At 41.2% G+C, this 26,167-nt stretch overlaps 1 protein-coding gene across 1 annotated transcript in view; it reads left to right on the top strand.

The window, feature by feature from the left end:
• Positions 1–24,194, top strand: part of LOC115861287 (general transcription factor II-I repeat domain-containing protein 2) — a 52,874-nt gene extending 28,680 nt beyond the window's left edge. The window contains exons 7-15 of the mRNA XM_060284851.1: positions 137–191; positions 505–548; positions 4,112–4,189; positions 15,521–15,583; positions 16,830–16,907; positions 17,834–17,917; positions 19,730–19,913; positions 20,246–20,274; positions 22,379–24,194. Coding sequence (XP_060140834.1) covers positions 137–191; positions 505–548; positions 4,112–4,189; positions 15,521–15,583; positions 16,830–16,907; positions 17,834–17,917; positions 19,730–19,913; positions 20,246–20,274; positions 22,379–23,982 — 2,219 coding nt within the window. The 3' untranslated portion in view covers positions 23,983–24,194. The remainder of the gene's footprint in view (positions 1–136; positions 192–504; positions 549–4,111; positions 4,190–15,520; positions 15,584–16,829; positions 16,908–17,833; positions 17,918–19,729; positions 19,914–20,245; positions 20,275–22,378) is intronic.
• The last annotated feature ends 1,973 nt before the right edge of the window (positions 24,195–26,167 follow it).

Raw genomic sequence — 26,167 nt, 5'->3', positions numbered from 1 at the left:
CCACTGCTGTTCCATGATGACCTAGAGCCAGGAATTCTGTTCTCTTTGTATTCGCTTTCCCTTTATATGCCTTTGAATGTTGTCATATTTCAAGGTGCAGACAGAGGCTAGCGTGTGTCTTTTTACTCATGCACAGGTGTGCCTGGGTTGATAACAGATGCTGAGCGATCAGTGACATCACCAAGTGAAAGGTAAGGGATAAATAAAAAATTAAGTCCACATCTAACCCAAATGTATTAGTTTTTAGGCTATGGAATGTGTTATTTTGTTACATATTCTTTATTCAAAAGGATGTTTGGGATTATGAGAATATATTCATTGACACCTTTAACTTTCTTAATAATTTGTTACAACATTAAAGTTGAGGTAGCTTTGCATTCAGTTTGATGGGGGGAGGGGAACCTATGATGGTATGGAGATCTGGGGATTAGATTCAGTGTGTCCAGATGCCTTTGGGCAGTTCTCACCCTGCCCATCTTGACGAGCATTCCCTTCTCCTTTTAGCTGTGCCCCCATAAGTGTGAAGACTGAACCCATGGAAGATTCTGGTATGTACACTGATGCTTGTAGAATCAGGTGTTCAGCAGGTCATTATTTGACTCCTTTCGTTTGTTTTACTTAAAAATGGGACTTTCAGTAAACCAGGAATAGAGGGGAATTTCCTCAACTTGTTAAAAATAATTTACCAAAAACCTACAGCTAACATCATATTTCATGCTGAGAAACTAGAATCTTTCCCACTAAGATCAGGAGCAAAGCAAGGATGTCCCCTCTCATCACTCCCTTTCAACATCATACCAAAAGTCCTAGCTAATGCAGTAAGACAAGAAAAGGAAATATAAGATATATGGATTGGGAATGACAAACTAAAACTGTCTTTAATTTGCAGATGATATATTGGTCCATATTTGGGTAGAAAATCCCAAAGAATCAACAAGATAATGGGGATAGGTCACTAATGAACCTCAACGGGGGCCTTATTTGCAGAATAATCATATTTTACTCAAATATCTAGAAAAAAAAGCCTTCTAATTCAATAAATATTAGGTACTAAGATGTTATTAAGTAGATATATTTGTAGACAAAGTTATTATTTTAATTATATGGAAATTAGAACTTGACTGCTAAATGAGTAAAAAGTCTTGAATACACATTTGGACTATGAATTTGATTTATGAATAAAGCAGTGTTTTTATTTTTGGACATAGCTTATTTTATTGCTTTCTTACACTCTGTCATTTCTAAATGTTCTACAATAGACGTACATTACTATGACAATGTACATTGGGAAAAAAAATCCCTCTTTGATGGTGAGAGTAGTTAACCCCCATCCCTGCTCTTCCACGCCTCAAAAAAAAAAAAAAAAAGGCATTAGAAGGAAAAATGTTAAAGGTTAAAAATAGAAAAAAAAAATTTTAACTCAAATGTTTACTCAAGGGATGGAAAAGTATTGAAAGCATTAGAAGTAGAAACGTTAGAAAACCTAAAATAAGTACATAAAACTGAAACTCAAACCTCAAAAAGATAAAGATGAACACAAGCTGACTGTACGGGGTAAAAGGAGAAGTTAATAATGTTTAGAAAAGCAACATAGAAATAAGAAATAAACAGTTCCAAATGTAAAGTTAAAGTTAAATCTGAGATAATGTAAAAGAAAAATATTCAATATAAAGAAAAGATGGAGAGAGGAGGCGAAGAGAGATGTTACCTCCAGTGAGATGGAGGTCAGAGCACGAGCTTTGCCGAAGGTGGGAGATGTGGTTTATGCTCAGCTGCCTCCCCAGTCCGTTGAGGCAGGAGTAGCCTGAACCCACCCTTGTCATACCCCAGGGTCACTCCTATCCACAGATAACATGTGCTTGGTAGAAGCTCCACCTTCAACGTCAGCCTGAAAAGAGCGCCTGTCCATTGTAGGTATTCTAGGTCAAACCAACACAAGTCCACAAAAAGGAGCTAGATATTTCAGCCAACAGAATTCAGCTGTGGCGTCTTCGTCCCACTTACACGTGACACACCTTACACGCTTGCCCTTTAATCTTAGCCTTGGATGCGTTTCCAAGCTCAGATACATTCTGCCTGCATGTCTGTTGGTAACAGAGAATTTAAAACCCCCAAGCCACAGTCTCCTCTCAGAAACCGGGAAAACAAATGGGGTGGGAGTGACGGGTTGTCGGCTCTCCCCGGGGGGCCCTTTCAAGGACCCGCGGCCCTACCGCCTTCCCTTCCGTCCTCACCAGCTATTGGGTGGATGAGTGTTTCCCGCCAGCCTTAAAAAAGGCCTCTTTTGTTGAGGCCTCTCTTTGGAGATGTGATTCCCTGTAAACAATCCCTAATAATGTGACTTCCTACCATGGATTTCGTGATATGAGTTGCTTCCAGGTGCCTGCAGGCTTCTGTGAGCTGACCATCCATTGGCCTTATTTCCTGTGATGTTTGTGTAGCTCTTGCTGCACAGGACGTTTAAATGGTTTTAACTTCTGAATTTCCCCCTCCCCCCTCATATTTTGAGGAAAGGCTGAAGCGATTCTGCATTCTGCACCGGCAAACCTGCTTTCAGTTGCCTGCATTGAAAAGAAATTTTTCTTTGACAGCCCAGCTGTCACCTATTTATCAAATCTTTGTACTTTAAAGTTTTACTATAAATTACAAAAGTTATACATGTTTTAAATAAAAATTCAGTGTAGCAAGTGGTAATAAGTAGTGTAATAAGTAGTAATAAGTAAAATTCCTCTTCACTCCTCCCCTCTCAAAACTCCATCTCTCTTAAATCTCACTGCACCTCAAATTCCATCCCCGTTTTAAGGGCAACAGCTCTTTCAGATTCTTTCAGATCACTTACAAACATGTAAAAAGCTTTTTTCTTTTTTATGCACAAGTAGACCTCCATTTGTGAGCTCTCCTTTAATCTTTCCATCAGACTACCTTTCTGTCCCACTTCTGAGCAATTTCCTCAACTTGCTCAAGGGCAGTATCCATTTCACTGATATGGCCATCGGCCGTGTCCATTCTGTTCCTCAGTTTAACAAATTTTTCTTTTTGACAGTCACATTCGTTAATACCCAATCTTACTATCCCTATGCCAACAGAGCTGTTAAAGGTTTTCAGAAGACCTCCTCCCCCAACTTGTAAATTAACACTGAACAGTGAAATCCCAAGCTTGTCACAATTTTTGTTTTTGCTTCTATTAACTTTCACAGTTAAATTATATGTATACTTCAATATCAGTTATCTAGTGCGGTATAAAAGAGCACCCCAGAACTTAGTGGCTTCAAACAATAATTTAGTCTTTCTTACAATTCTGTGTGTTGGCCAGGCCGTCCTTCTGGTCTGGGCTGGCCTCACTCCCGAGGCCGAGGCCTCAGCTGCCAGAGTTGGGCCTACCTCTCCTCTTGGTCTCACATCCTCCAGGCTCATTCACGTGGCAACTCCGCTCCAAAAACAGCAGACGCTGATGCACGAGGACTTTTCAAGCCTCTCCCTGCATCCCACTGGCCAAAGCAAGTCACATGGCCAGGCCCAGATTCAAAAGGTGAAGTAGTTTTCCACTTCTAGAAAATAGGAGTGGGAAAGTTCCATTGCAAACAGGTGTATCTACTGGGATGGAAGACATCTGTGGCTAATTTTTGCCATCCACTACGCCTTTCCCTGATAAAGCCTTTTGGTTTAACCAATGTAGTTTCCCCAGGTTTCGAAATTCATTTTGTTGTAGTAAGTAAATTAAGATTATCTGTGCCAATTTGGGCCCCATTACAGCAGAATATTTGCAATACTTATATTGCATATAAATGCATGTACATATTCATCCATCTTGAAAGGGAAACTTTCCCCAAACTGGGAATTAGACCTCTTTCTCCTTCCCTTCTTTTCCTCCTTCCTTCCATCCATCTCTCCTCCCTTCCTTCTTTGCTTTATGTTGTTTTATTATTATTTTATATTTATATTTTTATATGGATAAACCATTTGTTCCTACTGCATGAGCTACAAGTTCTTTTGCTGATTGCCGTGTTGCTGTGTTGATCCAAACAGAACCTGGAAGATATACTAACCAGTCATATCTCTGTTCGTAAGTCTAACCTAACACATAATTTTATAATTTCCATTGCGTTCAAAGGCATTTCACCGAAAGCAACAGTTATGTCAGTCAAGAAAGAATCAGAAGATCCTAATTACTATGAATATAGTATGCAAGGTAATATCATTTTATAATAATTTTCTTCTTTAGAAGTTATCTGTGATGGAAAATTTTAATTAGCACCCATCTGGAAAACAGGAAAAGAGTCGTAAAGATCCATGTACACTTACCCAGGATCTAACACACGGCCATTAGGGGAAACAACTTTACAGTCATAAAATAGATTGTATTGATACTTAGCCTGAATCCACATGATTCTGGGCATCCGTGAATGTAAAGACATTTCAGGCTGCATTTTACTAGAGTTTGTCTGTTAAATATTATTTTGTGTGATCTAAAATATTCCCGCCTTAATTCTCTTCTGTCCAGTGTGTCCCCTAGGTTGCTGAGAAAATAGTAAGTGTTAAAAGAGATGGAGATGAGTTAAGAAATTCAAGTGCCTTTTCTTTTTTTTTTAAAAAATTAATTAATTAATTTATTTTTGGCTGCGTTGGGTCTTTGTTGCTGTGCGCGGGCTTTCTCTAGTTGCAGCGAGTGGTGGCTACTCTTCATTGCCGTGCGTGGGCTTCTCATTTCAGTGGCTTCTCGTTGTGAAGCACGAGCTCTAGGCACACACACTTCAGTAGTGGTAGCACGCAGGCTCAGTAGTTGTTGCTCACGGGCTCTAGAGCACAGGCTCAGTAGTTGTGGCACATGGGCTTAGTTGCTCCGCGGCATGTGGGATCTTCCCGGACCAGGGCTCAAACCCATGTTCCCTGCATTGGAGGTGGATTCATAACCACTGAGCCACCAGGGAAGTCCATCAAGTGCCTTTTCTTAATAGTTGTTTCATTGGCAGCATACAAGTTCAACGGGGAGAAGACAATTGTTACCAAATACACAAACTTTCCAAACATGGCACAGGTGGGTGCTGTGTGCAGTTAGGTGGCTTGGTTCTCTACCTAAAGACCAAAATCCCGCTGGACCCCAGCGTGATGTCAGTTTGACGATATGGTACCATCATGTCGCTGTGACTGCCGTACGGTGTTCAGAGTCTTTCTCCATCTTCCAGCTCCACTGGGAATGGAGACAGAGTGCAGGACGATTTGCAGTCACATCCTCAAACATTATCGGATCAGAAATGTTTCCTACAAAATCTTAACTTTGAAAAATTTTCTGCAGCATTACGTAGCTCTGAAACTTTTGCTAAAAAAATTGTTTCAAAATATCTAAAGGCAGAGACCAGTGGAAGTTCTGTGGTAATTGCTCTGTCCTGGGCCAACCCCACCCCACCCTCGTCCGCCCCCGCCTGGCCTGTCCCTTGTGACCAGTCTCCTTCCCTCTGAGCAGAGGATCTCTTTTCAATCCATCCCACACACCCCACCCCAATCACTTGTTCTCTGAAAACTGGGATCTGTCCACCTCTGTCCCCCACTCACACTGTCTGTGACTCCTTACCACCCGTAAAGTCCCAGTTTCCTTCCACGTTCCTACTGCTCTTTCTGGTCTCCCCTCCTATTTCATCTGCCTCCATCACCCTCCCTGGGCTCTTCAGACACACAGCTTGGTCTGTGATTCCTTGAACGTGCCCTGAATCCACCTTCCACGGGGCTTTTATATAAGCTGATCCCTCCCTGTGACTCCCTTCCCACCCTGCAGACCACTGAGGAGTTCCCCTGCTTCTTTCTGGGCACAGTCAGAATCTCAACTCCTGCAGGGAGCTTCCAGCGTTTAGTGTGACCTGCTGTGTTCTATCTATGCTTTTGCCAGGACTCCCTCAGCTAGTGGCAGGAAACACAGCATCTTACTCCTGCCCTGGAGCCCCAAGCCTGGGCTTTCTACATACTGAGCACTCGAATGTGCTTGCTGAGTTGAATGTGACCCTTATGAAGAATCAGTGTAACATTTGTTTCTAAATTACTGTTGTTTTGAACAAACTACTTTTCATTAAATTACGTCTTGGCTCCCAAGAATATATTTTTGAACTTAAATGCCCTTGGTATTGATCAAATCGTGTACAGTCAGGGATAGGATACTTACAGATTCTGCTCCAAAAGGCATCAGTGGAATGAACAAGTTAGATGTACCTGCAATTGATCTATTTTAATTTTTCAGAAAGAAGTACATTATTTGAAGAAAAACATTTACGTTAAATGTGTGAATCTATAATCTTTCTCCTGCTTGGCTTGGAAATGACAGAACTCTTCAAGAGATCTTTGTAGAACAGCTTCCTTCTTGATGCCAAAAAGTTCCAAACTGCCTAACATCGTGGACTCTATTCCATAGCACTGAATGTTTTTGTAACCATTTAGGTTAAATACTCACATGCTGAAGTATTGATGTCTATATCCTTTAAGTAAGGGAGATATTTTTAAATCCAAAGAGACAATCAGTGTGACTTGCTCAGAAGGGCGATTGGCCCCCAGGGAGCCCCAGTGAACACGGCCCCACCAGTGCTCGGAAGCTACCCCCACCAGGCCCTCACGATCCACCTGCAACACAGATCTCTCGGAAGACCTCCGACACACTTTTACACGTGCACACATAACATCTTGGCCCACGGAAATCCCATAGGTCTTCTACATGTGCAGGGACCCCATCTCCAGGGTCCCCAGAAATGAAGAATGCACAGTACAAGCTGTGCTGAGACATAGTGCACCCAGGCTTCCTTGATGCTGATGGATGTCAGAGCATCAGTACCATTCTGTTTTCTTCCTGGCTGACACTGCATGATATGGGAGAGAAGCCTTCCAGGCCCAAGGGAACATGGATACAAAAGCCCAAGATCAAGGAATTAACAGTCTTTCTCGAATCACGCCACTCCGACACTGACTCTTCTGCTTCCCTTTTTCACATTTAAATACCCCGTACATCGATTACATGGAGCCCAGCTGGATAATGCAAAATAATCTTTTCTGAAGGTTAGCAATGAGCACACTTAATCCCATCTGCAACCTAATTGCCCCTTGCCATGTAACATCATCTGTTCACAGGTTTTTGGATATCTTTGTGGGGGGCAATCAGCCTATCGCAAACAAATCGAGTAACCTAGATGAAATGGACAAACTACTGAAACTGACTAAGGATAAAACACAAAATTTGAATAGTCATATAACAAGAATTTGAATTAGTAATTCAAAAACTTCCTACAAACAAAAGCACAGGACCAGGTGCCTTCACTGGTGAATTCTACCAAGTGTTTAAAGTCCTTCACGGGACTTCCCTGGTGGCGCAGTGGTTAAGATTCTGCCTGCCAAGGCAGGGGACATGGGTTCGATCCCTGGTCTGGGAAAATCCCACACACCGCGGAGTAAATAAGCCTGTGCACCACAACCACTGAAGCCTGCATGCCTAGAGCCCGTGCTCTGCAACAAGAGAAGCCACCCCAATGAGAAGCCCGGGCACCGCAACGAAGAGTAGACCCTGCTCACCACAACTAGAGAAAGCCCTCACGCAGCAATGAAGACCCAACGCAGCCAAAAATAAAATAAATAAATTTTAAAAAATAACAAATAAAAAAATAATAAAGTCCCTCACAAACTCTTACAAAAGATAGAGGAGGGAACACTTCTAAACTCATTCTGTTAGGCCAGTATCATCCTGATACCAAAACCAGACAAAAACAACACAAGAAAACTACAGAAAAATATCGCTTATTCATAGACGTACAAACTTTTTCAATAAAATGCTAGCAAATGAATCCAGGAACATATAAAAAGGATTATACATCATGACTGTTGGGCTGCACCCCACAGGCCTGCAAGCCTTGTAGTTGCCCAGCCTCGAGACCAAAGAAAGCCCAGCAACGGAGACATCAGTGGCTTATTGGACAGGGGGAATCTTACACATCTGAAGCAAAGTCCTGGAGCAACACCCCACCGTGTGGCAAACAGTAGGCAGCACGTAACCGCAACCTTTACTGCTTGGAGGAGAAGGAGGCTACCATTTATAGAGGGAAGCGACATCAGGTTGGCTCATCAGGAACACAGCGCTGGGGCAGGGGGCAAGCATGTACCAGTTACTAACTAAGCCCTATAATTAGGAGGACTGGGTAGTCATGTGAGTGAAGCAGGGACTTGTCGAGCTGGGCATGTACAGAGAACAGAAGAACAGCCATCTTGAATGGCCTGACCATACAATGACCAAGTGGGATTGATCCTAGGAAGGAAAGATTAGTTCAACATATGAAAATCTATCAGTGGAATAACAACATCATGAATAAAGGACAAGACCCACATGATTATGCCCATAGATGTAGGAAAAAGGCATTTGACAAAATCTAATACCCTTTCGTGATTAAAAAAAAGAAAAAAAAACCACTCAAATTAGGAATCCAAGGGAACTTTCTCAACATAATTAAAAGCATCTACAGAAAACCTACATAGCTCATGTCATACTTAATAAGACGGAAGGCTTTCCCCCTAAGACCAGGAACAAGACACTTGCCACTTCTTTTCAACATTGTACTGGAGGTCCTAGGCAGGGCAATTAGGTAAGATAAAAAAGGCATCCGGATTGGAAAGGAAGATGTAAAACTATTTGTTTGCAGATGACATGATCTTGTATATAGAAAATCCCAAGGAATACACACACAAATTAGAGCTAATAAATAAGTTTAGCAAGGTTGCAGGATACAAGGTCAATATACAAAAATCAATTGTATATCCATATGTTAGCAATGAACAATCAAAAACTGAAATTTTAAAGAAGTCCATTTACCACAACATCAAAAAGAATGCAATACTTAGGAATAAATTTAACCAAAGAAGTGTAAGACTTGGACACTGAAAACTACACAACAGGGACTTCCCTCGTGGTCCAGTGGCTAAGACTCCATGCTCCCAATCCAGGGGGCCCGGGTTCGATCCCTGGTCAGGGAACTAGATCCCACATGCTGCAACTAAGAGTTAGCGTGCCACAACTAAAGATCCCGCATGCCGCAACGAAGACCCAGCACAGCCAAATAAATAAATAAATATTTTTTAAAAAGTGGCTGCACTATTTTATAAAACAAACAAAAACAAAAAACTACAAAACAGTGTTGAAAGAAATTAAGGAACTAAATAAATGTAAAGACATCCTGTGTTCATGGATTGGAAAACTTTCCTACGATTTATATGGAAATGCAAGGGACCCTGAAGAGCCAAAACAATCTTGAAAAAGAACGAAGTTGGAAGATGTGTACTTCCTGATTTCAAAACCTACTACAAAGCTGTCATTATCAGTATTCCGTGGTACTGGCATGAGGATAGACATATGAATCAATGGAATAGAATGGAGAGTACAGAAATAAACCAATATTTTTATATTCAGTTGATTTTCAACAAGGGTTCCCAAGACTAGTCAATGGGGAAAGAATAGTCTTTTCAAAAAATGGTGCTGGAAGAACTGGATATCCACCTGCAAAAAGATCAATTTGGACCTCTACCTCACACAATATTAAAAAAGATGAACTCGGGACTTCCCTGGTGGCGCAGTGGTTGGGAATCCGCCTGCCAGTGCAGGGGACATGGGTTCGAGCCCTGGTCCAGGAAGATCCCACGTGCTGTGGAGCAACTAAGCCCGTGTGCCAAAACTACTGAGCCGGTGCTCTAGAGCCCACAAGCGACAACTACTGAAGCCCAGGTGCCACAACTACTGAGGTACATGCGCCTAGAGCCTGTGCTCTGCAACAAGAGAGGCCACTGCAATGAGAAGCACACACACTGCAACAAAGGGTAGCCCCCGCTCGCCGCAACTAGAGAAAGCCTGCATGCAGCAACGAGGACCCAATGCAGCCAAAAATAATGAATAAATTTTTTTTAAAACTCAAAATGGATCAAAGACCTAAGTATAAGAGCTAAAACTACAGTGCTCTTAGGAGAAACACAGACGTATATCTTTGTGACCTTGGATTAGACAATGGTCTCTTAGATATAAAATCTAAAGCACGAGCAGCCGAAGAAGAAAAAAGACAAACTGAACTTCGGCAAAATTAAAAACTCTTGTGCTTCAAGGAATATTATCCAAAAAGTGAAAAGACCACAAACAGATTGAGAGAAAACATGTGCAAATTATATATCTGATAAAGACCTAGCATCCAGAATATATAAGAACTCTTTCAACACAATAATAAAAATACAAACTACCCAATTTAAAAATGGGTGGGGCTTCCCTGGTGGCGCAGTGGTTGAGAGTCCGCCTGCCGATGCAGAGGACACGGGTTCGTGCCCCGGTCCGGGAAGATCCCACATGCCGTGCAGTGGCTGGGCCCATGAGCCATGGCCGCTGAGCCTGCGTGTCCGGAGCCTGTGCTCCACAACGGGAGAGGCCACAGCAGTGAGAGGCCCGCGTACCTCAAAAAAAAAAATAAAATAAATAATAAAAAAAAAGCAGACAGTAGCAAGTGCTGGTGAAGATGCGGAGAAATTAGAATCCTCGTACATTGCTGCTGGGAATGTAAAATGGTACCGCTCCTTTTCAAAATAGTTTGGCAGTTCCTCAAAATGCTAAATGAGGAACATATGATCCAGCAGTTCCACTCTTAGATACATATCCAATTCTACATTTTCCCAAGAGAAAATGTATGTCCACAGAAAAACGTATACATTATTCTTAATAACCAAAAGGTGGACACAACCCAAGTATCCATAAGCTGATGAATGGAGAAACAAAATGTGATCGATCCATACAACGGAATATTATTCAGCCATTAAAAATAATGAAGTGCCGATACACACTGTAACATGAATGAACCTTGAACACACAATGCTGAGTGAAAGAAGCCAGACACGAAAAGGTACATATTGTATGATTCCATTTATATGAAATGTCCAGAACAGGCAAATCTGTAGAGACAGAAAGTCCATTAGTGGTTACAGAGTCTGAAGAGAGCAGGGAGTGAGGAGTGACCCCCAGTGGGCACAGGGATTCTTTTGGGGGTGATGGAAATGTTCTAGAAATAGTGATGATGGTTGTACTACCTTGTGAATATATGGAAAACCACTGAACTGTACACTTTAAAAGGATGAATTTTATGGTATGTGAATTATATCTCAGTTTTTAGAAAGCAAATTCAATGTAAGATTAACCTGTATAATCTGTATAAAATAAAATTTGTGATTAATTTTGACTTTTGACTTGAAAGCACTGATTATCAGATCATTTTGAACACATTTGATACCCATTCAGTACATAGGATTTTTGTTGTCAAAACTCTAGACCAGGAATATTTTTGCTATAACTGTGAATAAATTTACCTGAGAGCCCTTGTCCTCTTGGTAAATTGATACTGGTCATCTTAGCACTCATTTCCTTTTTAAAAAATTATTATTGTGGAAATTCCCTGGCAGTCCAGTGGTTGGGACTCAGTGCTCTCACTGGCGAGGCCCCGCATTCGATCCCTGGTCAGGGAATGAAGATCCCGCAATCCATACGGTGCAGCCAAAAAAAAAAAAAAAAAAAAAAAAATTATTATTGTGGTAGAATATACGTAACATAAAATTTGCAGTTTTAACCATTTTTAAATGCACAGGTCAGTGACATTAAGTACATTCACAGTGTTGTGTGACCATTACTACCATCCATCTCCAGAACTTCTTCATCATCACAAACAGAAACTGTCCCCACTAAGCACTGACTCCCCATTCCCTTCCTCTCAGCCCCTGGCAACCCCCATTCTACTTTCTGTCTCTATGAATTTGCCTATTCTTGGCGCCTCATATAACTGGAATCAGACAGTATTTATCCTTTTGTGACTGGATTATTTCACTAGGTGTAATGTCTTCAAGTTTCTTCCATGTTGTAGCAGGTGTCAGAATTTCATTGCCATTCACTTATTTGTAATTTTGCCTTTTTTCTTTATGGAATGGCTATGAATCCATATCTCTAACCCAAATTTGATGATGAAATTTGTGCTCCAAAGCAGGTCCTTCAAAAAATTCCTCATTTGAAGTATTTCAAAGGTCTGTTCCTCCACGCCCACTTTCCAGAGCATGTCAGTATTTTAAGTTAATCTACACTGAATTTACTGTGTGTGATATTTAGTTCTGGGTTGTTTTGGTTTTTTTTTTTTTTACTTTTTGGAATGGAAGTGGAGGACAAGAATGTAATCTTGATCTTGCTTAGGCTTGAGCCTAACACGAGGCAATTTGTTTTTGTTTTTTTAAATTACTTACCTCAACTTCTGTTTGGTAAAGTCATGCAATGAGATTCAACATGGGTGCGTGACTTGCTTTTATATGTAAGTGATTTGATCTTTGTCACATTCGTGACTGTGTGTTACACAGCCTGACCAGTTTGATGATGCAACGTTGAAGTTACATGGTTTTCTAGAAATGAACCAAAGATGGCCTCTGTATATTGGCCCCTAGGTGGTTTATTTTTTCACAGCAGGATGAGACCTGTCAACTCAAAATCCTGCCAGCCCCCAATTCCAGGTGCCTGTATATGTGATATGCTGAGAAGGACACATCGCCATCTAGGCAGTGTTCTGGCTGAGAATGCAAGACCTGAGTCTTAACCATGAGGAAACATCAGACAAACTCAGAATGAGGAACATTCTAGTGGGGAGGGGAAGAGGGGGAAGGAGGGGGCTCAAATCTTCAGAAATGGAATGCCATAAAAAACGAAGACAGACTATGGAACCATTCAAGGTTAAAGGAGACGTGGCAGCTAAAAACAAGACCTGACCCCCCAAACCGGATCCCCTACTGAAAGGGAAAGGCTATAATGAACATTTGGGCAACTGACAAAGTTGGAATACGAACGGTAGAATAAATAAAATTGTCTCACATGTTAAATTCTGTGAGTTTATACTGTGATCGTATAAGCGAATATCCCTATTCTAAGGAAATAGTCACGGAAGTGTTCAGAGATAAAGGTCCATAATGTATGTACCTTTCCCTCAAATGCTTCAGGAAAAAAAAGTGTGTGTATATACATCTATCTCTCTATATAGAGAGTATATAGAGAGATGGGGGTGGGGGGAGGGAGAGACAAAGATTACCAACAGGGTAAATTGTTAACATCATGTTATCTGAGTAAAGGGTAGATGGATCTTCTTTGTACTATTTTATTTTTGCAACTTTTCTGTGTTTAAAACTATTTCCAAATATAAAGGTTTTTTTTAAGAGAAGACATTTATGAGACAATTGAGGAAATTTGAACAATGCCTAGCTATGAGATGATGATAAAGAATAATTGTTCATTTGGAGGGGTCATCGCAATATCACGGTAATGTTAAAGGAAGAGACTTTACTTATGTACCTGCCTGTAGTTATGCAATATTTGCACACTGAATTCTGGGATTTACTTTAAACTACCAGTGCTGGGTGGGGTGGGCACGGATAAAACGGGATGACGCGAGTTGATGACTGTTGGCGCTGAGGGACGGGCACATGGCTTCATGATGCCATCTCTCTGCTTTTCTGTATTTGAAATTTTTCCAAAGCACAGATAAAAACAAAGGAAAAAACGTAAAGAAAGGATCGTTTGTGTGAATTTGATATTAGGGAGTCGAAGTATTGCATGTATATTCCTGTGGGGGTCTTGAATTATTTGCATTGTTCTTAAATGATTTCTTTTTTAAAATTTGTATTTCTGCCTTGTTTGCTTTCCTTTCAGAGAGCCATCATTCTTCTGCACTGAAGTAATTGAATTTGAAAATTAAATTCAAATTCATTTTGAACTTCATTGCTTTAGAACCAAGAAGACAAGCGGACTCTGTCATTATTTAACTCCTGTTTATTTTTCTAAATTACGTCTTTTCATTGTGGTTAAAAAAAAACACATAACATACAATTTACCATCTTAACCACTGTGAAGTGTGCAGTTTGGTAGTGCTGAGTATATTTACATTGTTGGGAAGAAGATCTCCAGAACTTTTCATCTTGCAAATCTATCCGTATTAAACAACAACTCCCCCATTTTCCCTTCTGGCAACCCCTATTCTACTTTCTGTCTCTATGAATTTGACTACTTTGGTATCTCATATAAGTGGAATCATACGGTATTTGTCTTTTTGTGACTAGCTTATTTCACTGAGCATAATGTTCTCAGGATTCATCCATGTTGTAGCGTGTGTCAGGATTCTTCCATTAATCTTTTGTTTCTTTTCTTTAACTCAATCTCTGACCTTCTCTGGATGTAAAGGAGGACAATTATTTTGAATTGAGTTTAAATCTGTTCCTCCCTTATGTCATTTTACTCTCCTTTGTAAAAGCCTGTTAAGGTATTGTTTGGTCATTTTTTAATGGATGGATAGTACAATATTTGGAAAGAAGAAGACCTGTGTAGGGGTCAGTTGTAGAACGGGTGCTGAATTAGAATCAGAAAGTTTTCGTGGGATGTTGGCCCTCGAAATAGTTCATATCTAAACAGATTTTTTTATTATCACGATATTGTGGGAAGCCCATTTACAATAGAGCTGAATTTGTTTGATTTTTAAAACCTTTTTATTTTATGTCAGTCCTTTTATTTTTTTTATTATTTATTTATTTATCTGGGGCAGGATGGGGCCACACTGCACAGCCTGTGGGATCTCAGTTCCCCAACCAGAGATTATACCCTAGGCCACGGCAGTGAGAGCCCAGAATTCTAACCACGAGGCCACCAGGGAACTCCCTAAAACCTTTTTATTTTAAAATAATTATAGATTCACAAGAAGCTGCAAGAATAGTACAGAGCAGTCCAATGTACCTTCACCTGTTTTTCCCCAAAGGTTACATCCTACGTAACGATGGTACAATATCAAAACAGTTTGCATTCTAGTCTTTTGCTAACAATTAATGTAAGATTTGACAAATCTTTCTAAAATGAGCTAGAGTTAGGCGAGGTAAGCTAGCCAGGCTTTTGTCTATATGTAGAACTTAATGTATATGTCATAATTCTTATCCACCAGAAAACTCAATTAGGTACTTCAGGTGCCTCATATAAGTGAAATCGTATGATATTTGCTTTTTTGTGATTGGCGTATTTCACTGAGCATGTATATGTCATGTACATTACATGCGTCCATGTAATAATAGACCACGAATCACCTGGGGGCTGCTGGCAGGATAAGAAAGGAGGAAATGGCTTTTTTTGAATCCTAGTAATTCCCGATAACAACCACAAAACACTAGGACCACACGTATTCCATTAGCTCAAATAGAAGGATAGTCTGTGTCCATTACTGCGAGTAACTTCATATTATTTGATAATATCTGAAAGTTTCTTATCTCCTCTTATCCCTTATAAGATTATCCTTTATTACCCTATTATCCTTTTTAAAATTAAAATTACCTTTATGTTTATACCTCTATGTTTAGTAAATATAAAATGTACTTAAAATGCCAGGATAAGCGACTTTTTGAGTAGAGGAGCAGTAAAATGTTGGAACATGAGAATACATAAACAATGAATGTCATTTTAGAAATTTTTTTTTTCAAGATTCTACTCAGCTTGCCCCTTCAGAAATGAGTGAGGACCCTGAAGCTGAGGTGAAAATTGAAGGTTGGTTGCCAAAAACCTCGCCACATTCACACGGCTAAGTACGGTTTTCATTTTTTCTGAAAGGGAAAAGGTTGAACTCAATGTGTGTGTACCTATGACCAGAGCAGCCCATATTCCCATCAGGTACCCAGGGCTCTAGGCTTGTCAGACAACAGAATTAGGCTGTGCAAATTAGCCCTGGCCAGAGTAGGGTCAAACTGTGCTTGGTCCAATGAGGAAAGAATGAAGCCAGAAGGAGGGGAATGAAGTGGGGAGGGGGAAACTGAAAGGGAGAGGGGAGAGGGGGAGGATGAAGGGGGAGGGGGAAATGAAGGGGGCAGGGAGGGAAGAATGAAGGCAGGGAGAATGAAGGGGGGAGAGGGGAAGAACGATGGTGTGTCTCCTTGTGTCCCTTTGAGGTCTTGCTCTTCAGATGCAGAATCTCAAACACCCAAATGGTTGATCTTTCACAGAACACAGGGATTGAACTTCGAGTCCCTCGGAAAGGACTAGACAGGCTCATTTACATTCGCCATTTAAGGGAGCATCGTGTGTATATTTGACCAGAAATCATGATAACGTCAACTGTTCTTTTACTATTTAACCCCATCTGAGCCTTTCCCTGACTGTCTGTTACCTCATTTCTCATAGGACATCTGCTTCCTAAGTGTCCTCTTGGACACACTCGTATGTCTTCTTTCCTACCCCCCACCTGTAAGCCGAGAATAACAACAAAGGAAACATTTTTTTCTTTTTTCTTTCGGCTGAGTGGCATGCAGGATCTTAGTTCCCTGACTAGGGATCCAACCCATGCCCCCTGCACTGGGAGCTTAAAGTCTTAACCGCTGGACTGCCAGGGAAGTCCCAGGAAATATATTTTTAAACACCCTTCTTTTTAAATCAAATTAGACTGAAGTATCAGGGGCTATGAACTAAATAAAAGCCATGGTGCCCTTTCTCCTTTGACATCGACATTAAACTACAGAGACTCAAACGTCAGTTATTGCCAAGCCAGCTAAATGTTCTCTGGAGTTTTAAAAATTTAGCCTGGCCTTCTTTTTTCTTGGCCATGCCTCCTGGCATGCACAATCTTAATTCCCCAACCAGGGATTGAACCCAGGCCCTGGCAGTGAAAGCGCCAAGTCCTAGTCACTGGACCACCAGGGAATTCCCTAGTCTGGCCTTCTGATCAAAGTGGCAATTTGATAGTTTTAGAGGAGAAGTAGCCTAATGTTCTATAAGTTCTAAATTTCAATTTCTGTTTAAGGAAACACCAATTCATCCAATATTACAAATTCTGCAGCCGGTGTTGAAGATCTTAACATCGTTCAGGTGACGATTCCAGGTATGGAATTCTATCTGACTTTATCATAATTTAGATTATGTTTTTCATTTTGTTATATTTTAACCACTTTGTGACATGGGTTAGTCTCTTGGAGCTTTTTTTTTGCTAAGTTCACCCTGTCAACTAAGGAAAGACAATTCAGGAATATAAAATATGCTTCCAATTGCCGCACACTGAATATCTTGCTATATTGTGCATTGTTTATCAGATATATTGCTTCTCACAGCCCTGCCCTGGTGCATTACCTGGAAAATACCCCTTAGGGCAGCCAACTCCAAGCACTGGCTACCATTGGATTGGAACTGGCCACAGAGGTGAAATGTATTTGCTGCCCATCAATTTATCTTCTTTTCTGAATAGGTGTATATAAAACATATCTGGAGAGATACAAAAGAATCTAATAGCATAGATTCCTCCAAAGAAGGAAACTTGAGAGCTAAGATAGGGATGGAAGGGAGACATTTCATGATGTACTGTTTTATATCACCTGAATTTTGAACTACATAATCACTTTTCGTTATTCAAAATTAAATAGAATAAAAATTTCAAGTATTAAAAAATTTTCCCCCCTAATCCTAGTACATACATCTTATTCATTTTACTTGCTGTATTGCACTGGCTAGGATCTCTATTATAATGTTGAAGAGTAGGGGTGAAAGTGGACATCCTTATCTTGCATGATATTGAAAATGTTCTCTAAGGTAGTATGTCTTACATTTACATAGTCATAATTTGAAAAATTCTCTGTCACCTATAATGCCTTAAATTTACAAATTTCCAAAATGCTTAATTATTGCTAAAAGTAAACTGAATGATAAGCCAGGTAAAGTGCTTTCAAATGTGCTAACAGGTGTTTCCTCCAACAGATTTTCAGGGGAGCAAATAAATGAATAAATCTGGTTTGCTTGTTTTTTTAATTTTTTTAGATAATGAGAAGGAAAGATTATCAAGCATTGAAAAAATAAAACAACTAAGAGAACAAGTCAATGACCTCTTTAGCCGAAAATTTGGTACGTTTTTATATTGTTACATAACCAAATTTTATACATTTGAAATATTTCCTTCTAATTGATTACTTTATCTAAGAAATTGATCTTTCTGTGAAGGAGATGTGATCAAAATTAGTGTGTATTTTTACTGAAGAAGAACTTTTACATGGAAACACTAATTTCATAATAATAATAGCTATCTTTTGGCCAATAGGCACATGAAAAGATGCTCAACATTGCTAATTATTAGAGAAATGCAAATCAAAACCACAGTGAGGTACCACCTCACACCAGTCAGAATGGCCATCATTAAAAAGTCTACAAATAATAAATGCTGGAGAGGGTGTGGAGAAAAGGGAACCTTCCTACAGTGTTGGCGGGAATATAAGTTGGTGCAGCCACTATGGAGGACAGTATGGGGGTTCCTTAGAAAACTACAAATAGAACTACCATATGATCGTGCAATCCCACTCCTGGGCAAATATCCAGACAAAACTATAATTCAAAAAGATACAATGCACCCCTATGTTCATAGCAGTGCTATTCACAATAGCCAAGACATGGAAACAACCTAAATGTCCATTGACAGATGAATGGATAAAGAAGATGCGGCATATATATATATATATATATATATATATATATATATATATATATATATATATATATATATATATAATGGAATACTACTCAGCCATAAAAAAAGAATGAAATAATGCCATTTGCAGCAATATGGATGCTAGAGATTATCATACTAAGTGAAGTAAGTAAGAAAGAGAAAGACAAATACTATATGATATCACTTATGTGGAATCTAAAATATGACACAAATGAACCTATCTACGAAACAGAAACAGAATTACGGACATAGAGAACAGACTGCTGGTTGCCAAGGGGGAGGGGGTTGGGGGAGTGATGGAGTGGGAGTTTGGAGTTAGCAGATGTAAGCTTTTATATATAGAATGGATAAACAACGTCCTACTGTATAGCATAGAGAATTATATTCAATATCCTATGATAAACCATAATGGAAAAGAATATTAAAAAAAGAATGTAGAGCTTCCCTGGTGGTGCAGTGGTTGAGAGTCTGCCTGCCGATGCAGGGGACACGGGTTCGTGCCCCGGTCCGGGAAGATCCCATATGCCGCGGAGCAGCTAGGCCCGTGAGCCATGGCCACTGAGCCTGCGCGTCTGGAGCCTGTGCTCTGCAACAGGAGAGGCTACAACAGTGAGAGGCCCACGTACCACAAAAAAAAATAAAAAAAATAAATAAAATAAATAAAAAAAGAATGTATATATATGTATAACTGAATCACTTTGCTGTACAGCAGAAATTAACATGACATTGTAAATCAACTATACTTCAATAAAAAAAAATTTTAAATAGCTATCTTTATCAAATCATTATGTTGTACACCTAAAACTAATACAATGTTATGTCAATTATATCTCAATTAAAAATAAATTTAAAATATTTTTTAAATAATTATAATAGCTATCTTTCACTTACTGACTTTTCACCATAGCTAAGTATTGTTTTTAGTGTTTGACTTGTGATTCATCATTTAATCCTCACAAAACCCTTTTCAGGTAGATACTATGATAATGCCTATTTCATGGGGAGAGAAACAGTCTGCTACACTACCTGTTACCCATTTCAAAATCAATAAAATTATTCATACACCCTAGCATGGCTGGAAAATAAAGTAATGGCTGATCACCAATGTTGTTACTTGATGCGATTAACTTTAAAATCTTGACATTAAAGATAAAGCATGGTTTGGGAAAAGCAAGTGACACACAACTGGTTTTACACTCTTTGTATCATCACAGGTGAAGCAATTGGAGTGGATTTCCCTGTTAAAGTTCCCTACAGGAAGATCACCTTCAACCCTGGCTGTGTGGTCATCGATGGCATGCCCCCGGGGGTGGTATTCAAAGCCCCTGGCTACCTGGAAATCAGCTCCATGAGAAGGATCTTGGATGCCGCAGAATTTATCAAATTCACAGTCATCAGGTACGTGAGAGTCCCCTGCCTGGTCAGGAGAATGAGCTGCTGATCGTAACTTGCTCGAGGTGGAGAAGCTGGGGGGCGCAGGGATTCTAACCCCAGGACGTGGGCTGTGGGCCCCTGCAGTCAAGTGCTATGTCCTGCTGCCCGTCACACTCAGTTCTTCGTATTCTGCTTCTGGGAGCTGTGTGTCCTCGCTCCCTTTTCTTGGTGATCGTGGGCAGCCTGTTTTAGTTTAGCCTCGCACTGACACTCACAAAAGTTTGTCAAATAGAACTAAATGGACAAGAGAGGAAGAGTGACCTCTGTTGCACTCACCAATGTCTCTTTCTCTTCAGACCACTTCCCGGCCTTGAACTCAGCAATGGTGAGTATCCTGGGGGAGAGAAGATGGTCCTAGCCCCTGCTGTGCCACGTGCGCTGTCTCAGTGGACACTCACCACCAGAAAGAGCAAAGCATGCCGCTCTTTATGTGCATTTTGTTTTCCTGCTTCTTTTAAAGCCCTCTAATTCTGTGACTCGAGTTCCAGGCACTTTTTTCTCATACAACAATTCGATGGCGCTTGCTGTGTGTGATAACATACCACATTCTTATTCAGGAGTCCTTTATGGGGGCGGCTCGTATCATAATACTGAACTACTATACTACTCTACCTTATTTGGTAAATAGTACCTGCCTGGCCACCCCTGACCTCCCCACAGTTCAGAACCAACAGGGCCTGGCACAGCAGGGCTCCCAGAACCCACTCCAGTTGACTTCTGTTCTGATTGGGCAATGTCCCAGCCACTCTACTTGTTAAATATTTTTAATGTCTCCCCTAAAGTCCTTGCAAGCAAGTCAAAATCCTATTGGATATTAAAGCAGAAGGCGTAACCAACAAGGACCTCCTGTATAGCACAGGGAACTATACTCATCTTGCAATAACCTATAATGGAAAAGAATCTAAAAAAGAATATATATATTTATATATATATGCATATGTATATATAACTGAATCACTTTGCTGTACACCTGAAACTAACACAACATTGTAAATAAGTACATTTCAATAAAATTCTAAAAAAGTAAAGTACCTATAGAAAGAAAAAAAAGCATAACATGTAACAGTGTTCCCAAGAGTCATCTAGGGAACCTCCTCATTTAAATTTGGAAACTAAAGTGTTCTTTTAAAATCCACAATTATTATTCCTAAACTCCTCTGGTTGTTAAATAGCTTTTTACGTTTTTAATAGCTTTATTGTGGCATAAATTTACATACCGTAAAATTCACTTGTGCAAACTGTACACAATTCAGTGATTTTTAGTATATTTACAGAGTTGTGCAACTATCACCACAATCTAATATTAGAACATTTCCATCCCCCCACCTGAAAGATTCCTCCTACCCATTTCTGGTCATTTCCCATTCCCACCCCCAGCCCCAGGCAGCCATTAAACTGACTGCTTGTCTCTGCCTACATTTTCTTAAAGTGAATTTTTATACCTATGTTCTTTCAAAGTAAAGCTCACCTGCATCGTGGCCCATTTCTTTACATTGAAAACAAGTAAGTTCTGTGAGGGTCTGTGGCTATCACCGGTGTCTTTTGGGACTCACAGCAGTTAAATCATACGTCTTCTGTGCTCATTCCCTTCTCTGTTATTTCAAACTTCTCTTGAAAATCAAATGAAAAAATATATGTTAAAATGCAGATACACTTTCAAATCATTCTCATTTAAACCAGATGGGCAAGCATAGCCACTTGCTGAACCTCACCAAAGTTGTCTTTCTTTTGGCTTATCTACCTTTTAATTTTATCTATTTATTTATTTATTCATTTATTTATTTATTTATTTATGGCTGCATCGGGTCTGTGTTACTGTGCACGGGCTTTCTCTAGTTGCAGCGAGCGGGGGCTACTCTTTGTTGCGGTGTGGTGGCTTCTCTTGTTGCGGAGCACGGGCTCTAGGTGCGCAGGCTTCAGTAGTTGTGGCACGCGGGCTCAGTAGTTGTGGCTCACGGGCTCTAGAGCGCAGGCTCAGTAGTTGTGGCGCACGGGCTTAGTTGCTCCATGGCATGTGCGATCTTCCTGGACCAGGACTCGAACCCATATTCCCTGCATTGGCAGGCGGATTCTTAACCATTGAGCCACCAGGGAAGCCCCTTGCCTCATCTACCTTTTAAAAAAGGGAATTAGTGGCCAACATTGAAAAACCGGGGACTTTTTCATAAAAGTCCATTTCCAGGTTTTCTTTAGCAATCTGAAGATCTGGGCAGGCCAGGGCCATGCTCCCTCTGGCAGTAGTTCGCTTGCCCCGAGTGTCCCCCGTCCTCACCCCACACCTCTGCAGGGCTGGGGTGCTCTCCAGTTAACCACGCCCCACCCCGCCACCTTATCCCTTGCATTTGTCATCATGCTCTTGCTGGTGTTAGACTAACAGTCGATTTAAGAGAAAACTGAACTGTTTCTTGTCTCCATGTTTCTATCAAAAGTGGGAAAAAGAAAGATAGACCAAGAGGGCCGTGTATTTCAAGAAAAGTGGGAGAGAGCATATTTCTTCGTGGAGGTGCAGAATATCCCTACGTGTTTAATATGCAAACAGAGCATGTCTGTGTCCAAAGAATACAACCTGAGACGCCATTATCAAACCAACCACAGCAAGCACTATGACCAGTACACAGAGAAGATGCGCGACGAGAAGCTCCAGGAGCTGAAGAAAGGGCTCAGAAAGTATCTCTTAGGGTCATCAGACATCGTGTGTCCCGAGCAAAAACGAGTGTTTGCAAATGTGAGTCCAAAGGAAAACCCTGCCGTCCAGCCCATAGAAGACGTGGCTGGGAACTTATGGGAGAAATTACGTGAAAAAATCAGATCATTTGTGGCCTATTCTATTGCCATCGATGAGATCACAGATATAAATAACACCACCCAGTTGGCCATATTCATCCGCGGCGTTGATGAGAATTTTGATGTATCGGAAGAACTTTTGGATACGGTGCCCATGACGGGGACAAAATCTGGAAATGAGATCTTTTTGCGTGTTGAGAAAAGTCTTAAAAAGTTTAATATCGACTGGTCGAAATTAGTAAGTGTGGCCTCAACTGGCACTCCTGCAATGGTAGATGCCAACGACGGGCTGGTCACAAAACTCAAGTCCAAGGTGGCGATGGCTTGCAAGGGCTCAGATCTGAAGTCCGTTTGTTGCATTATTCACCCGGAATCGCTCTGTGCTCAAAAGTTAAAGATGGACCACATCATGAGCGTGGTAGTTAATGCCGTGAACTGGATCTGCTCCCGCGGACTGAACCACAGCGAGTTCACGACTTTGCTCTATGAGCTGGACAGCCAATACGGCAGCCTTCTGTACTACACGGAGATTAAGTGGCTCAGCCGCGGGCTGGTGCTGAAGAGGTTCTTTGACTCGTTGGAAGAAATTGACTCCTTCATGTCTTCCAGAGGCAAGCCCCTGCCTCAGCTGAGCTCTCAAGATTGGATCAAAGACTTGGCCTTCCTGGTGGACATGACTATGCATCTGAACACGTTGAATCTCTCTCTCCAAGGGCATTCCCAAATCGTGACACAGATGTATGACTTGATTCGGGCGTTCTTGGCTAAACTGTGCCTCTGGGAGACTCATTTGGCCAGGAATAACCTGGCCCACTTTCCCACCCTGAAGTCGGTTTCCAGAAACGAAAGCGATGGGCTGAACTACATTCCCAAAATCGTGGAGCTAAAGACGGAATTCCAGAAAAGGCTGTCTGATTTCAAAGTCTACGAAAGTGAACTGACCCTGTTCAGCTCCCCTTTCTCCATGAAGATCGAGAGCGTCCAGGAAGCGCTCCAGATGGAGGTAATTGATCTGCAGTGCAACACGGTCCTGAAAACCAAATACGACAAGGTGGGAATACCAGAATTCTATAAATACCTCTGGAGCAGCTATCCCAAGTACAAAACCCACTGTGCCAAGATTCTCTCCATGTTCGGGAGTACCTACATTTGTGAACAGCTCTTTTCCATTATGAAACTGAGTAAAACTGAGTACTGCTCCCAGTTGAAGGACTCCCAGTGGGATTCTGTACTCCACATCGCGACGTGATGAAACACACTCCCGCAGGATCCCGTGGGCTGGAAGCCTAGAATCCTCTAGGCCCGAGGGGTTGCAAGATGAGAAAATGAGTTATTAAATATATCTGGTTTTCTGTTTTTTCCCACTTTGACTCAGAAATGTCATTTGCAGTTATCATACTTGTTTCTATGACATTTTATGTTTCCCCATAGCCCAGTAAAAATCAAGAAAGTTTTATTGTATTTCTAGTAGTTGACTCTTCTTATGCCTGGCCTGTTTCACTCACTCACATACTAGCTTGACCCTTGTGGGCATTGGGGCTGCATCCCAAAGTTTAAATCAGTCCACAGAGAAATGGAGAGACAGATGCATATATGCACTGGGGGTCTATGTGCACACACATCTATCTCCCCGCCATTGGCATGGAATTCCGTGTGACCTCACGTGTTTCCAAGTTGAAGGAGAATCAGTTAGAGACGTGTTCACATACTGTGGTGTCTCTGCCTTAGCTGTCCCTGCCTCCACATGAACCTGGAAAGGTAGGACTTAAAATGGAAAATCCCAAAACAAATAACGTAGGTTTTCAAAGCCTAAGTTGAGGTTTGGGGGCTGTCTTTTTTTTTATATTATCCTTTATTTTGAAATCATTTCAAATGTATAGAAAAGTTGCAGAAATGAAAAGAGCCTGAAGAACACTTAATGCCCTTTTGCCAGATTCCCATATTATTAATATTTTACCCCATTTTATCATTCGTTTGCTTTCTCTCCCCCTCTCTTTCTCCCGTGTGTGTGTATAACATTGCCTGTGTGTATAAATGACTGTATGATTATCTGTAATAATGTATATAAACTTATGTGCATAGTTTCTTTCTGAACCATTTGAGGGAAAGTTGCTTACCTCATTTATCCCTAAATACTTTAGGGAGTATTTTCTAAGAAGAGGGTTTCTATAGCCATGACTTAGTTACCAACTCCAGTAAATTGAACACGGATGCAATACTTTTGTCTGGTTTACCATTCAGATTCCAGTTTTGTCAGTTGACCAAATAATGTCCTTTCCTTTATAGAATTTTTCTTCTGGAGGGTTGTCACTTAAAAACATATAGATGCACCTGAAACTAACATGACACTGTAAATTAACTATACTTCAATTGCAAAAAAAAATCACACAAAGTCACAAAAATTTATCAACTCAAAAAAAAGCATATAGATACAGATACAGGTATAGACATAAACTTAGAGATATCTGTGTTCTTAATATCTATTAGTTGCTGGAATTAGTGACCCAAAATTGTGAATACTTTCCAGATTTGGAGGAATTAATCTGATTAGGGTACAAAAAGGTTGAAGATGCTACCTGATGACCCATTCAGGAAGCAGTGGAGGAAAAGGCATTTATAGAAATGAAGGGAAGCTGCCGGGGGGAGAGACCAACCTCTAGGTGATCACCTGGGCAGCGGACCCAGCCCCAGCTGGGGCCTGGATGTATGTCCTCAGACACAGGAATGACCCAACCTGGGCAGTTCCTGACCTTGGGAGGTAGACTGCAGGTCCAGCTGGGTCTGGCTGGCTCAGAGGCTCACTTCCTGGGAAGTGAATGAAGTATGGACTGGTTCACAGCGGAAGTCAGGGGAGGCCAGCTTCTGGTGTACCTGAGCAGATGTTGACTCTGAACACGAGAGGCGTGGTCCTGCAAACCCTGCGGGGAAAGACCAGCCCCCACGTTTTTAGACAGGCAACTGGGGCTCAGAGTGATTAAATGGCCTGCCTGAGGCCACGCAGCCAGGAGAGGATTCAGACCCAGGTTCATGTGACTCCAAGGTCCATGTTCTTCCTTTTCTAAGCAGCCACCATGCTTACGTGGAGACCTGGCAGGCATCTGTCATAGAGCCCCCGCTCATCATTGTCACGTGTGGCTCCCGGGTGGTTAGCCCATCAGGTAACAGGGAGGTGACCTCAGCGTTCAGTCTGGGCTGCCTTCTGTTGGCTGGACCATTCATGGGGCTGTTCTGCTTTGATTCAACTCCCGGGGTTCCCAGGTTCCTTCTCTACCTGTAGTGTGTGCTGGGCCAAGTGGCTTGACCAGCATGGTCACCCATATGACTGAGCCAAGACTGGGAGAAACCCATTTCCTCTTATCTCTAAGTGACCAGCTTTGTCCAGCCTCATATGCTGCTTCCCACACAGGAAGAGAAGCTCTCCATGCTACCCATGG

This window comes from Globicephala melas, chromosome 15, assembly GCF_963455315.2.
Source record: "Globicephala melas chromosome 15, mGloMel1.2, whole genome shotgun sequence".
Taxonomy (NCBI): domain Eukaryota; kingdom Metazoa; phylum Chordata; class Mammalia; order Artiodactyla; family Delphinidae; genus Globicephala; species Globicephala melas.
The sequence above is the reverse complement of the archived record's forward strand: the minus strand, read 5'-3'. Positions and strand labels throughout refer to the sequence as shown.